Raw genomic sequence first — 14,024 nt, forward strand, 5'->3', positions numbered from 1 at the left:
TTCGTTAATATTATAAACTGTCGGAAATTTATTATTCCCGAATTTTATTATATGCAGGAATTTGGTTATTTGGAAATTTTATTATTCGGGATTTTTATTATATTGTAATTTTATTATTGGGGAATTTTAAAATCCGAAAATTTTATTATTCGTGAATTTTATAGTCCTGAAATTTCTGAAATTTCGGGAACTCTAAAATTCGGTAATATTACATACTGCAGAGAATTTTATCATTCGGTAATGTTCTAATTCGAGAATTGCATTATTCGAAAATTTTTTTATTCGGAAATCTTCCAATTCGGGAATTGTATTATTTAGAATTTTTATTATTTGGAAATTTTATAATTATGCAATATTATAAACTGTAAGGAATTTTATTATTAGGAAATTTAATTATTTGGGAATTTCTTTATTCGGCTATTTTGAAATTCGGTAATATTTTTAATCGTCGGGAATTTGATTTTTACCTAATTTATGAATTTGAGAATTTTATTATTCGGAAATTTTATTATATTGAAATTTTACAATTCGTAAATTGTATTATTCGGAAATTTTATTAATGAGGAATTTTTCAATTCGGAAATTTTATTGTTCGGGAATTTTATTTAATGATTTTATTATTTGAGATTTTTATTACTTGGGAATTGTCTAATTCGGCAATATTATAAACTGTTGGGAATTTAATTTTTCGGGAACTTTCTAATTAGAGAATTTCACTATTCGAAAGTTTTATTAATTGAGAATTTTATAATTCTAGAATTTCATTATTCAGAAATTTTATTATATGCAGGAATTTAGTTATTTAATAATTTTATTATTCAGGATTCATTTTATTATTCGGGAATCTTGGAATTCGGGAATTTTATTATTTAGAAATTTTATAATTATGCAATATTATAAAATTTAAGAATTTCGTTATTTGGAAATTTATATGGGAATTTTATTATCCGGAAATTTAATGATGCGGAAATTTTATTATTTTGAAATTTTACAATTCGTAAATTCTAGTTTACGAAAATTTTATTAATGAATGAGGCATTTTTCAATTCGCAAATTTTATCATTCGCGAATTTTATTATGCTAGAATGTTATTATTCAGGAACTTCAAAATTCGGCATTATTGTAAATTGTCGGGAATTTTATTATATGGAAATTTTATTATGCATGAATTTTATTATTTTGAAATTTTATAATTCGGAAATTTTATTATTCGTGAATTTTATACTGCTGCAATTTTATTATTCTGGAATTTTCCAATTACCGAAATTTTATTATGCGAAAAATTCATTATTTGGGAAATTTATAATTTCGGGAATTTTAAAATTTGGTAAAATTATAAACTGTAGGGAATTTCATTATTGGATAATTTTCTAATTCGAGAATTGCATTATTCGAAAATTTTATTATTCGGGAATCTTCGAATTCGGGAATTTTATTATTTAGAAATTTTGTAATTATGCAATATTATAAAATGTAAGAATTTAGTTATTCGGAAATTTATATGGGAATTTTATTATTCGGAAATTTAATGATGCGGAAGTTTTATTAGTTCCAAATTTTACAATTCGTAAATTGTATTTTACAAAAATTTTATTAATGAATGAGAAATTTTTCAATTCGCAAATTTTATCATTCGCGAATTTTATTATGCTAGAATGTTATTATTCAGGAACTTCAAAATTCGGCATTATTGTAAACTGTCGGGAATTTTATTATACGGAAATTTTATTATGCAGGAATTTTATTATGCATGAATTTTATTATTTTGAAATTTTATAATTCGGAAATTTTATTATTCGTGAATTTTATACTGCTGAAATTTTATTATTCGGGAATTTTCTAATTAGAGAATTTTACTATTCAAAAATTTTATTATTCGATAACCTTCTAATTCGATAATTTCATTATTCGAAAATTTTATTATTCTGGAATTTTCCAATTCAGGATTTTTATTATTGGGATAATTTTAAAATCCGAAAATTGTATTATTCGTGAATTTTATAGTCATTGAATTTTATTATTCTGGAATTTGCAATTACCGAAATTTTATTATGCGAAAAATTCATTATTTGGGAAATTTATAATTTCGGGAATTTTAAAATTTGGTAAAATTATAAACTGTAGGGATTTTCATTGTTAGATAATTTTCTAATTCGAGAATTGCATTATGCGAACATTTTATTATTCGGGAATTTTATTATGCTAAAACGTTATTATTCGGGAACTTTAAAATTCGGCATTATTGTAAACTGTCAGGAATTTTATAATACGGAAATTTTATTATTCGTGAATTTTATACTGCTGCAATTTTATTATTCGCGAATTTTCTAATTAGATAATTTCACTATTAAAAAATTTTATTATTCGAGAATTTTCTAATTCGAGAATTTCATTATTCGAAAAATTAATTAGTCTGGAATTTTCCAATTCGGGAATTTTATTAAATTGGAATTTTATTATTGAGTTAATTTTAAAATCCGAAAATTTTATTATTCGTGAATTTTATAGTCCTGGAATTTTATTATTCTGGAATTTTCCAATTACCGGAATTTTATTATGTGGGAATTTCATTATTTGGGTAATTAATATTTTGGGACTTTTCAAATTCGGCAATATTATAAACTGTACAGAATTTTATTATTTACGAATTTTATTATGCTAGAATTTTATTATTCGGAAACTTTAAAATTCGCTATTATTGCAAACTGTCGGGAATTTGATTATTTAGAAATTTTCTTATGCTGAAATTTTATCTGCTGATTTTAGTATTTGGGATTTTTATTATTCGGGAACTCTAAAATTCGGTAATTTTATTATTTCGGAATTTAAAAATTCGGAAATTGTATTATTCAGTAATTTTATAGTGCTGCAATTTTATTATTTAAGAATTTTATTCCATCGTAATTTAAAAATTCGATAATATTATCAACTGTCGAGAATCTTATTATTTGGGAATTTTTCAATTCGGGAATTTTATTATTAGGGAATTTTAAAATTCGTTAATATTATAAACTGTCGGAAATTAATTATTCAAAAATGTGATTACATGCAGGAATTTGCTTATTTTGAAATTTTATTATTCGGGATTTTTATTATACTGGAATTTTATTATTCGCGAATTTTACAAACCGAAAATTTTTTTATTCGTGAATTTTATAGTCCTGGAATTTTATTATTCTGGAATTCTCCAATCAATGCAATTTAATTTTCGGAAAATTCATTAATTGGGAAATTTATAATTTCGGTCACTTTTAAATTCGGTAATACTATAAACTGTAGGGAATTTTATTATTCGGTAATCTTCTAATTCGAGAATTGTACTATTCGAAAATTTTATTATTCGGCAATCTTCCAATTCGGGAATTTTATTATTTAGAATTTCTATTATTTGCAATATTATAAACTGTAAGGAATTTTATTATTCGGAAATTTAATTATCTGGGAATTTTATTATTTGGCTATTTTAAAGTTCGGTAATATTTTTAATTTGTCTGGAATTTTCCGCTAATTTATGAATTTGAGAATTTAATTATTCGGAAATTTTGTGATGCGGAAATTTTATTATTTTGAAATTTTCCAATTCGTAAATTGTATTATTCGGAAACTTTATTAATGAAGAATTTTGCAATTTCGAAATTTTATTATTCGCGAATTATATCATGGTAAAATTTTATTATTCGGGAACTTTAAAATTCGGTATTATTGTAATCTTTTGGTAATTTTATTATGCGGAAATTTTATTATGTAGGAATTTTATTATTTGGAAATTATATAATTCGAAAATTTTATTATTCGGGAACTTTATCTGGTGATTTGATTATTTGGGAATTTTCAAATTCGGCAATATTATAAACTACTGGGAATTTAATTTTTCGGCAATTTTATTATCTGGAAATTTTATTATTCTGGATTTTTATTGTGCTGGACTTTTATTATTTGAGAATTTAACAATTTGGAAATTTTATTATTCAAGAACTTTACAGTGCTGGAATTTTATTATTTGGGAATTTTCAGTCGTCCCTATTTAATTCGTAACAAATCATTTCTATATTTATAGAAAGCCCACGAAAATTCAATTGATTTTTACAATTATTGATAAATAATTGGTAAATAAGTCGTCAGTCAAAAGACCAAACAGACTTACGACAGAGATTACGATATAAATTATGTTGCTAAGAGATAAGTTTCTCTTTCATCATCACTTTTCAGCAGGGGGTCGGTTTCCTCTCATGTCTCAGAAATACTTACAGACAGTCAAGTAGAGTCTTCGATAAAAGTCTTTTCAAATTTTTATAAACAATATATTAATTTCCAACTCCTTTTTTAATTTTCCTCCCTGTTAAATTTGTAACCATTTTTATTTACTTATATTTAGTAAATCCTCGTTATGATTCTCAAATTCTACAAATCCCCGGGCTTGAAATGTGGCCAATTGGCAAAAAAAATCAACTCAGTTTCTCGAGTTGCTGATGTGGTTGCGGATCTTGAATCCGAAATCTGTTATTACATCGAGGCAGAAACTGCATTTGATAAAAATGAGGTCGAAATTATAAAATGGATTTTGACTTCACCTTTTGAACGAGACGAATTGAAGGACAAAAGTCTATTCGAAAATGAAGATTCGAAAAAGACTGTTTTGATCGAAATTGGACCAAGGTATGTGCAAACAAAATTCAGAATTTCTTGAAAATTAAATTTTTATTCCCTAACAGCTTGGCAGCTTGACCGGGAAATCGGAAAATTAGCGGGAATTAAATTTAAAAAAAGCGGGAATTTTTTTCTGATCGTAGCAAAATTCAGGTTTTCATTTTTTTTCTTTTTAGTAATTTTTGTCAATTTAGACAACTGATTTCTACTTTATCTGTAACGGAAATTTTGTCAAAGAATTAAAACTGGGATTTAGAAGAAAGGAGTTTAAAAAATTCTGGTTCCAATTAAAATTTCGTCACAACTTAAAAGTTACTTCTTTCAACGTTTAGAAAAATAAAGTACTTTCAGCAGTTTTTAGACTAGAAATAGTATTTCGAAAAGTAAATAAATATATTTATAAACTATAATATACACCTTTTTTTACAATTTTGTTAGGAATTTACCTTTTTTAATTGATATTTCTACTCCATGTGGTTAAAAGCTAAACTCTTTTGTAAAAATTAATTTTGTTGTTGGAATTTTTCTCATTTTAATTGAAATTCATCTCTTATTAAAAATGTAACTACTTTATCGAAAATCAATTTCTTAAATACAAATTGAAAATTTGGATTTTAATTGGTCATTTTTAATTGAAAATTCATTTATTTCGTTGAAAATTCACGCATTTTGTTAAGAAAAATCGACTTTTTGGGTAGAAAATAATTTTTTTCGTTCAAAGTTATTCTCTTTATTTAAAAATTTTTCTTTTTGGTTTAAAATTCATGTATTCCTGTTCAAGTCATCAAGAAAAGTCATCTTCTAGGATAGAAATAAATTTAATTGGTTGCAAAATAAACTGTTTTGTTGAAAATTATTACTTTTTTTTATTGGGAGATTCGTCATTTTAATTTAAAACTCATTTCTTTGGTTGAAACATTAACTCTATGATTGAAAACTTGTTTTTTCTTTGGATGAAAGGGAATTAATTTACCGTAAATTGTATTTAACTATTTTTCTGAAAATCCGATTTTTGTTTGTTAAAAATTACATTTTTAACAGTAAATTCAATTATTCCATTTCTTGTCGGAATTTTATCATTTTCGATGAAAATTCAACTATTTGGTTGAAAGTTGATATTTTTTATTTAAAAATTAAACAATTTTTTCAAAAATTCATATAGGTTATGGAAAATCTGTCTTTTTTTGTAGAAAATTAATCTTATTGATAGAAAGATCATTTTTCAGCTGCAAATTTAGCCGTTCCACTTTGAGTTGAAAGTTGACCGTTTCTAGAATAAAATTTAACAATTTGGATGAAAATTTCTCTTTTGAAATTTAAAATTAATTTATTTTGTTAAAAATTGACGTATTAAAAAACAACAACTTTTTTGGTAGAAAATAAATTTTTTCTTCAAAAGTTAATCTCATTGTTCGAAAATTTTCTTTTTGGTTGAAAATCAATTATTCAAGTTAAATATTTATTATTTTAGTTGAGAATCCAATTTTACGTTAGAAATAAATTTAATTGGTTGAAAGTTACACCCTTTTTAAAAAATAATTTTTGTGTGTGAAGATTCATCATTTTAATTAAAAATTTATTTCTTTGATTATAAAAAGGAACTGCATATATAAAAACTTGTTTTTTTTTTCGGATGAAAGGGAATTTTTTTTATCAAAAATTGTATTTAACTATTTCAGTTTGGTCAAAAGTTAATTTTTTTAACTGAAAATTTAACTGTTCCACTTTCAGTTGAAAATATACCGTTTTTAGTTAAAAATTTATGAATTTGGATGTAAGTTTGTCATTTTAAATTGAAAATAAATTTATTTGATTCTAAATTCGCGTATTTTGTTTAAGAAAAAAACTAGTTTGTTGTTAGAAAATCGACTTTTTTGGTAAAAAAATTAATTTTTTCTTAGAAAGTTAATCTTATTGTATAGAAATTCTTCTTTTTTGTAAATGCAAGTATTCCAGTTAAATATTCGAGATTTATTAAGAAAATTATTAGTTTGCATGAAAGTTAATTTTTTCCAATAAAAATTGAAAGTTTCATCTTTGAATTGAGAATGAACCTTTTCTAGTTTAAAATTTAACAATAATATTATAAATTTTTCTTTGTAAATTAAAAATTCATTTTTTTCAATTGCGCCTATTTTGTTTGAGAAACAACGATATTTCAATAGAAAATCAACTTTTTTGTTAGAAAATATATTTTTTTCTTTTAAATTTAATTTCATTATTTAAAAATTCTTCTTCTTGGTTAAAAATTCCAGTAAGTAAAATATTCATTATTTTATTTGAAAATTTACCTTTTAGGTAGGAAATAAATTTATTTCATTGAAAAATAAACTATTTTATTCAAACTTTATTTTTTTTGTAGAAGATTTATCATTTTCATCCAAAATTTATTTCTTTGGTTGAAAAATTTCTTTTGATGAAAATATATTTTTTTACCGAAAACTGTAATAATTTTTTGAGAATTTGTTTCTTTTTTGGTTAAAAATATATATTTTTTTTTAAACTGAAAATGAAAATACTATTTTAATCAAATATTTAATAATTTTAGTTGAAAATTCAGATCATTGCTTGAAGATTCATTTTTTGATTGAAAATTTAATCAACTTTTGGATCGAAAGATAATCTTTTTTATTCCGAAAATCCGATTTTTGTGGTTAAGAATTAAATTTTTAACTGGACATTCAACTATTCTATTTTTTGTCAAAATTTTTTCTCTTTTGGATGCAAGTACAGGTATTTGGTTAAAAATTGTATTTTCGATTCAAAAATTAAATTATTTTTGTCAATAATTCATGTAATTTTTGGAAAATTCGCCTTTTTTGTAGGAAATTAATCTTATTGGTTGAGAATTTGCTTTTTTGTAGGTATAAAATTCAACTATTCCTGTTAAAGATTCCTCATTTTAGTTGAAAATGTATCAGTTTGAAATTTAATTTTTTCACTGAAACTTTAACCGTTCCACTTTGAGTTGAAAATTTACCTTTTATCGTCTAAAATTAAACAATTTGGATTCATTTATTTCGTTGAAAATGTACGTATTTTGTTTTAAAAAATCGACTTTTTGGTAGAATATTTTTTTTCTCTGAAAATTTTTTTTAAGATTTATCATTTGATTAAAAAATTCATTTTTTTAGTTGAAAAAGGAGCTGTTTGCTTGAAAAATTGCCTTTTAATGTATATTTTTTTCATCATTGAAGTTCAAAATTTACATTTTTAGTTCGAAGTGTAACTATATTTTTTTAAATGTGTTATTTTTTGCATAAAGTTAAGGTTAGAAAAATATAATTTTCATAAGATTAACAGAATACAAATTTTACCGCTTTGAAGATATTAATATAATATGTGTGTCAAAAAACGATCGGAAATATTTTCAGACAATTTAAAAAAAAATTTGCATGATTAAAAAAAAAAAAAAAAACTTGGAATGATTCCAAAAGATATTTTGTAGTTTTAAAAATATTCAAATATAATAAAAAAATGTTAAAGTTGTCAGAAAATTGTAAACTAAATGCACATTTTCAAAATATAATTTAGAATTACTTTAAGGGTTTGAAAGGTTTTAAAATAATGCATTCTTTAGCATTCCAGCAAAAATTATAATTGCTGTTTTATTAAAAAAATTGATTGAAAAATATGTTATTATTTCCTAAACTCTCGAAAAATAATGTAGAAGAGTTTAAAGCACAATTTTTCAATTTTGCAAGAATAAAAAATTTAAAAAAAAATCGAATAACGTTGCAAGCTATATTTAAAAGTTTTGAATATATAAAACAAAAATAATTTCAAAGCTAGTAAGATATTAATGTATTTAAAACAAAATATAGATTATAAAAGGTCTAAACAAAAAGTTTAGAAGATTTAAAAAAATTTTAAAACGTTTCAAGAGAACAAAATAATTTTGTTATGATTTCTGAGAAAATTATTGATGATTTTTTATGTATCGTAATTTATTTTAAGATGATATTTAAAGCAAAAATATTGAAAATTGTGGAAAAAAGAAATCTGCAAGATTTGAAGGAAACTTTTTTAATTTTTATTATTTTTTTCAAACTTCTATGAAAAATTTGAATAATGTAAAAGATATTTAGAATTTTTCAAAAAGTTTAAAGCAATTTAAGATTAAGAAATGTTTTTAAAAATTTAACACAAAATGTAGATTTTTTATGACTTTGAAATAAAATTTTGATGGACGTGGACGACCATTTTCAATTTTTTGAAAAAAAATTGTTTTCACAAAAAATTGGTATTTTTTTTAATTAGTGTTTTTCGTCAGAAATCGGTATTTTTAATAAAAAATTAGATGTCCAGAATATTTAAAACTTTTAACCATTTTAGGTTATGTTCGTGTTCAAAAAAAAAAATGGTATTCAAATAAAGGTTATTATTATATTTAGAATCTTGTAAAATTTTTGAATTTTATTAGTGTTTTTGGTAGGAAATTGTTGTAATTTTTTATTTAAAAAATAAGTCAATAAAAAAATCTGATATCCAGAAGATTTAAAACTTGAAATCATTTTAGGTTATGTTTGTGTTTTCCAAAAAAATGGTATTATCAAACAAAAGTGATTTTAATATGAATAAGATTTAGAATCTCTTAATAATTGTGTGTTTTTCAGTCTTTTTTAGGAAATAAGTGGCTTTTTTAATAATAATAAAACAGTTTATTTTAAAGAATATTCACAATTCTTGACAATTTTAGGCTATGTTAGCGTTTTACACTACAAATTAGTATTTTAAAACAAAAATCATAAAAATGTGAACAGGCTTTCGAATCTTGAATATTTTTTTAGATTTTATTAGTGTTTTTGTCGTAAATTATTATTTTAAATAAAAGAATTAGACTTCCTAGAAGCTGAACAAATTTGAAACATTTTAGGTTATATTCGCGTTTCACCCAAAAATTGGTGTTTTCTATAAAAATTATATAAATAAGAACAAGGTTTAGAATCTCTTAATAACTTTGCATTTGTTAGTGTTTTTGTTTGGATATATTTGGCTTTTTTCATTAAAAAAATATTAATTTTAAAGCATCACAATTTTTTCACAATTTTATCTTTTCTTAAAGTTTTACACTAAGAATTGATATTTTCAAACAAAAATCTTTATGATTTGAAGATTTAGAATATTTAAAAAATTTTTGATTTTACTAGTGTTTTTTATCTTACATTAGTATTTTTAAATAACAAATTATACGTCCTAGAAGCGTTACAACTTTTAAACATTTTTGTTTATATTCACGTGTTACACAAAAATTGGTGTTTTCAACAAAAATCATAATGAAAGAACAAGCTTTAGAATCTCCTTATAATTTTGGATTTGTTAGTGTTTTTGTTTGGAAATAATTGGCTTAAAAAAATATATATATTTTACAAAAGATTCACAATTTTTGACAATTTTCGGTTATATTTTTAATCAAAAAATTAGATTTCCTAGAGGATTTATAACGTTCAACCATTTTGTTTTTTCGCGTTTTACACAAAAATTCGTGTTTTTAAAGAAAAATCGTGTTATAATAAGAACAAAATTAATAATTTTTCTTTAGTTATATTCGGGTTTTACACGCAAAAAAGTCGTGTTTTGCATGAACAATTATAACAGTAAGAACAAGAGTTAGAATCTTTTAATAATTTTGCATTTGTTACATAAATATTTTTCCTCAGATATTGGTATATATATTGTACAAAAATATTATATCTAATAATTCCGATGTTAATATATAATTTTTTATCAATGACCAAAAATATTGTTCTTGCTTTTCTATTATTATAAATAATAGATACTAAAAATTACAAAAATTTTGTATAAATATTAATTTCACACTTAACAATTTATAATTGTGGAAGACCAAAAAAATCGCGCGCTTACTTTAGTCTAATTAAACTTTCCATATTTAATCTGGGGGTTCTTACTTATTTACAGACTAAATTTCTCAACGCCATTTTCAAGTAATGCAGTCTCAATCTGTAAGTCTGTGCACTTAGATAAAGTGAAAAGAATCGAAGTTTCGACGAGATATTTAGTCCGTCTTAAATCAGTCGTAGACAACACCACAGAAAATGAAGTAAGAACCTATTTTGTATCCATGCGTTATGCACATACAAATATTTAATTTAAGGGCCGAGGAAAGAGACATTTCTTTTCTGACCTCTCGACAATCTTTTTTTTTAACTTAGCTCTAATTATTTTTGTTTAAAGATTGTGAACGCTTTGCATGATCGAATGACAGAATGTCGTTATTTAAGCCCGATAGAAACTTTCGACCACGGTTTTCGCCCCGAAGAATGGTTCGAGGTCGATGTAATGACGAAAGGTCGAAAAGCTTTAGAAGATGTAAATTCAAAATTAGGTAAAACTTTAACTCTTCTGATCAATTATTTTCTTAGATCTTTCAGTTCCGAAAAATATAGCGGATTTAATTTTTCTAAGGTTTGGCCTTCGACAATTGGGATCTAGATTTCTATACGGATCTCTTTCGATCTAAACTGAAGAGAAATCCAACGAGTGTGGAGTGTTTCGATTTGGCTCAGTCAAATAGTGAACACAGTCGTCATTGGTTTTTCAAAGGACGAATGATTATCGATGGAGAGGAGAAAAAGGAGTCACTTATTGATATGATTATAGAGACACAGTCAACATCGAATCAAAATAATGTGATTAAATTTAGCGACAACAGTAGTGCGATAGAAGGATTTGAAGTAACTGGGCTTCGTCCTAATGAAACTCATGCTCCGAGTAATTTTAAGTTGGAAAAAATGAAGCAACATCTTATTTTTACGGCGGAAACTCACAATTTTCCTACTGGGGTCGCACCATTCAGGTAAGCCATATGATACATTTCTTTTCATCGAGATCATAAATTTACTCTATCGGCTCCTCCTCCTCCTCCTTCTTATTCAAAACAGCTAGCTTATCTTTTCTTATATCTATCCCTATGATTTTCGTTTAGATCACATTAAAACATTTCATTTTTAGCCTCATAAAACTTTTGTCCTCCTCCTCCTTGTCCTCATCGTTTTCCTCCTCCTTATACTCCCCCTTATCCTCTTCCTGCTCTTCCTCCTTTTCCTCCTCTTTTTTTTCCTCCTCCTTCTCCTTCTGATTCATGGCACCCAGATTATCTTTTTTTCTATTTATATCTCTATGCTTTTCGTTTAGATCACATTCAAACATTTTATTTTTAGCCTTATCAAACTTTTGTACTCCTCCTCCTTGTCATCATCCTTTTTCTCCTCCTTATCTTCCTTTTCCTCATCCTGTTCTTCCTCCTTATCCGCCTCCTTTTCTTCCTCTTTTTCCTCCTCCTTATCCTCACCTCTTTTCTTCTCCTTTTCCTCATTATTTTCCTCGTCCTTTTCCGTCTCCTTATCCTTCTATTTTTCCTCTTCCTCCTCCTTATCCTCCTCCTTATTCAAAACTCCTAACTTATCTTTTTTTATATTCCTATCCCTATGCTTTTCATTTAGGTCACATTAACATTTTATTTTTAATGTCATTGAACTTTTGTCCTCCTCTATCTCATCATCGTCATCCTCTTCCTTTTCATTATCCGTTTCCTTCTCTATATCTTCCCCCTTATGCTCCTCTTTTTTCTCATCCTGTTCATCATCCTCTTTTTTGTTCTTGTTCAAGACACCCAGCTTATCTTTTCTCTATTTCTATCCCTATGCTTTTCGTTTGCATCACATTACAGTATTTTATTTTGAGCCTTATAAAACTTTTGTCCTCCTTGCACTCATCATTTTCCTCATCCTGTTCTTCCTCTTAATTCGGCTTATTTTCCTCCCCATTTTTTCCTCCTCCTCCTTATCCTCCTTCTTATTCAAGACACCCAACCTATCTTTTTCTTTTATTTATATCCCTATGTTAAAACATTTTATTTTTAATGTCATCGAACTTTTGTCCTCTTATACCTCCTTTTCATTATCTGTTTCCAGCTCTTCATGAATATGTAAATATGTAAATTAATTTTAAAATCTATCTGTACTTTCAGTATTAAAAAGTGAATAATAATTGATTTGACAAAACAATTATAAATCCGTTCCAAATTTAAGAACTTCCAGATTTTAACGTTAAAAATGAAATTGAACTTTTAATAAGTTTGAAATATTGCTTCAGTCAAAAATATTACATTTTTAACCCATTCAATTAAAAATTTTTTAATCAAGAAAAAGAATGGCCTTGATTCTTTAAAATTTCGAAGATCTTCAAACCTTGAGCGTTAAAATTATAATTTTTCTATTTGAAAAATGTTTATGTTGTAAGTAAAGTTGTTGAATTTCTAGGTATAAATAATAATTGTAAACTTATTATTTGTAGAAAAAATTTGAAATAATTTAAAAGAAATGTGTGTTTATCGACAAAATGTGGGTATTTATACCCAAATTTCCGTGAAAATAGCCTCAGCCTAAGTTAAAACAAAATTTAGGTTCTGGTAGTTTTAAAATAAAAAATTTAGAAAATTTTTAAGATTTGTGAAAGGCTTCAAAAGAACAAGCAAATATTTTCTTAAGATTCCCAGGAAAATTGATAAGTGATTTTTCATTTAGAAAAATTATTCTAAGACAATATTTGAAATTATTTTAAAAGATTTTTCAAATTTCCAAAAGAAAATGTGGAATATTTTAAAGAATTTTTTTTTTAATTTCCTGGATTTTCCAAAAATTCTAGAAAAATTCGATTCATTTTAAAAGACATTTACAAATTCTTAACAAATTTGACAAAAAATTTTAATTTTTCAATTTTTAATGTTTCTATCTTAAAATTACTTATAATAATATAATTTAAAACATTGTAAAGGCCATTTCTTGATCGTTTAATTTAGAACAGTGAAAATGATAACGTAGATTTATAGTTTTCGTTCTGAATTTGAATCTTTAAATTCTATAATTTATAAGAGTTAACAATTCTAAATTTACTGTCCATCTGTATGTCATTAAAAAAATTTTAATTGAAAAGTATTAATACTTAACTTCGATTTTACACGTGTAAATTATTGAGCATTTGAATACAACATTTTTCAATTTTAAAAACTTTTAAACATGAATTTTAAATAATTAAAAATTCGCGAGTTCCACTTTCAATGCTTTAATTTGTAGTTTATTTTTAATTACTTAAAATGAAAAAATGTTAAGCTCCAATGTTCAAATTTGTTAATTTTATTGCCCGTGATACATTTTTGAGAACCGGGAAATTGCCGGGAATTTTTTTCTTCGATTAAAAAGGCCGCTCTGCTTTTTCCTTCTCTTCCTCTTCCTCCTCCTCCTCCTTCTCCTCCTCCTCCTCGTCCTCCTCTTCCTCGGGCTCCTCATCATCATCCTCCTTACTCAAGACTTCCAACTTATCTTTTTCGTTCATTCCTATCCCTATCATTCCTATTA

General features: G+C 24.7%; 1 protein-coding gene across 1 annotated transcript in view; it reads left to right on the forward strand.

Annotated features, from left to right (window-relative positions):
• Positions 1-11,468, forward strand: part of LOC117176902 (phosphoribosylformylglycinamidine synthase-like) — a 13,818-nt gene extending 2,350 nt beyond the window's left edge. Inside the window, exons 2-5 of the mRNA XM_033367279.1 lie at positions 4,376-4,656; positions 10,567-10,708; positions 10,843-10,993; positions 11,074-11,468. Of these exons, the coding sequence (XP_033223170.1) occupies positions 4,388-4,656; positions 10,567-10,708; positions 10,843-10,993; positions 11,074-11,468 (957 nt within the window). The 5' untranslated portion in view covers positions 4,376-4,387. The remainder of the gene's footprint in view (positions 1-4,375; positions 4,657-10,566; positions 10,709-10,842; positions 10,994-11,073) is intronic.
• Positions 11,469-14,024: the final 2,556 nt, after the last annotated feature.

The sequence above is a fragment of the Belonocnema kinseyi genome, chromosome 1 (genome assembly GCF_010883055.1).
Source record: "Belonocnema kinseyi isolate 2016_QV_RU_SX_M_011 chromosome 1, B_treatae_v1, whole genome shotgun sequence".
In the NCBI taxonomy this organism is placed as follows: domain Eukaryota; kingdom Metazoa; phylum Arthropoda; class Insecta; order Hymenoptera; family Cynipidae; genus Belonocnema; species Belonocnema kinseyi.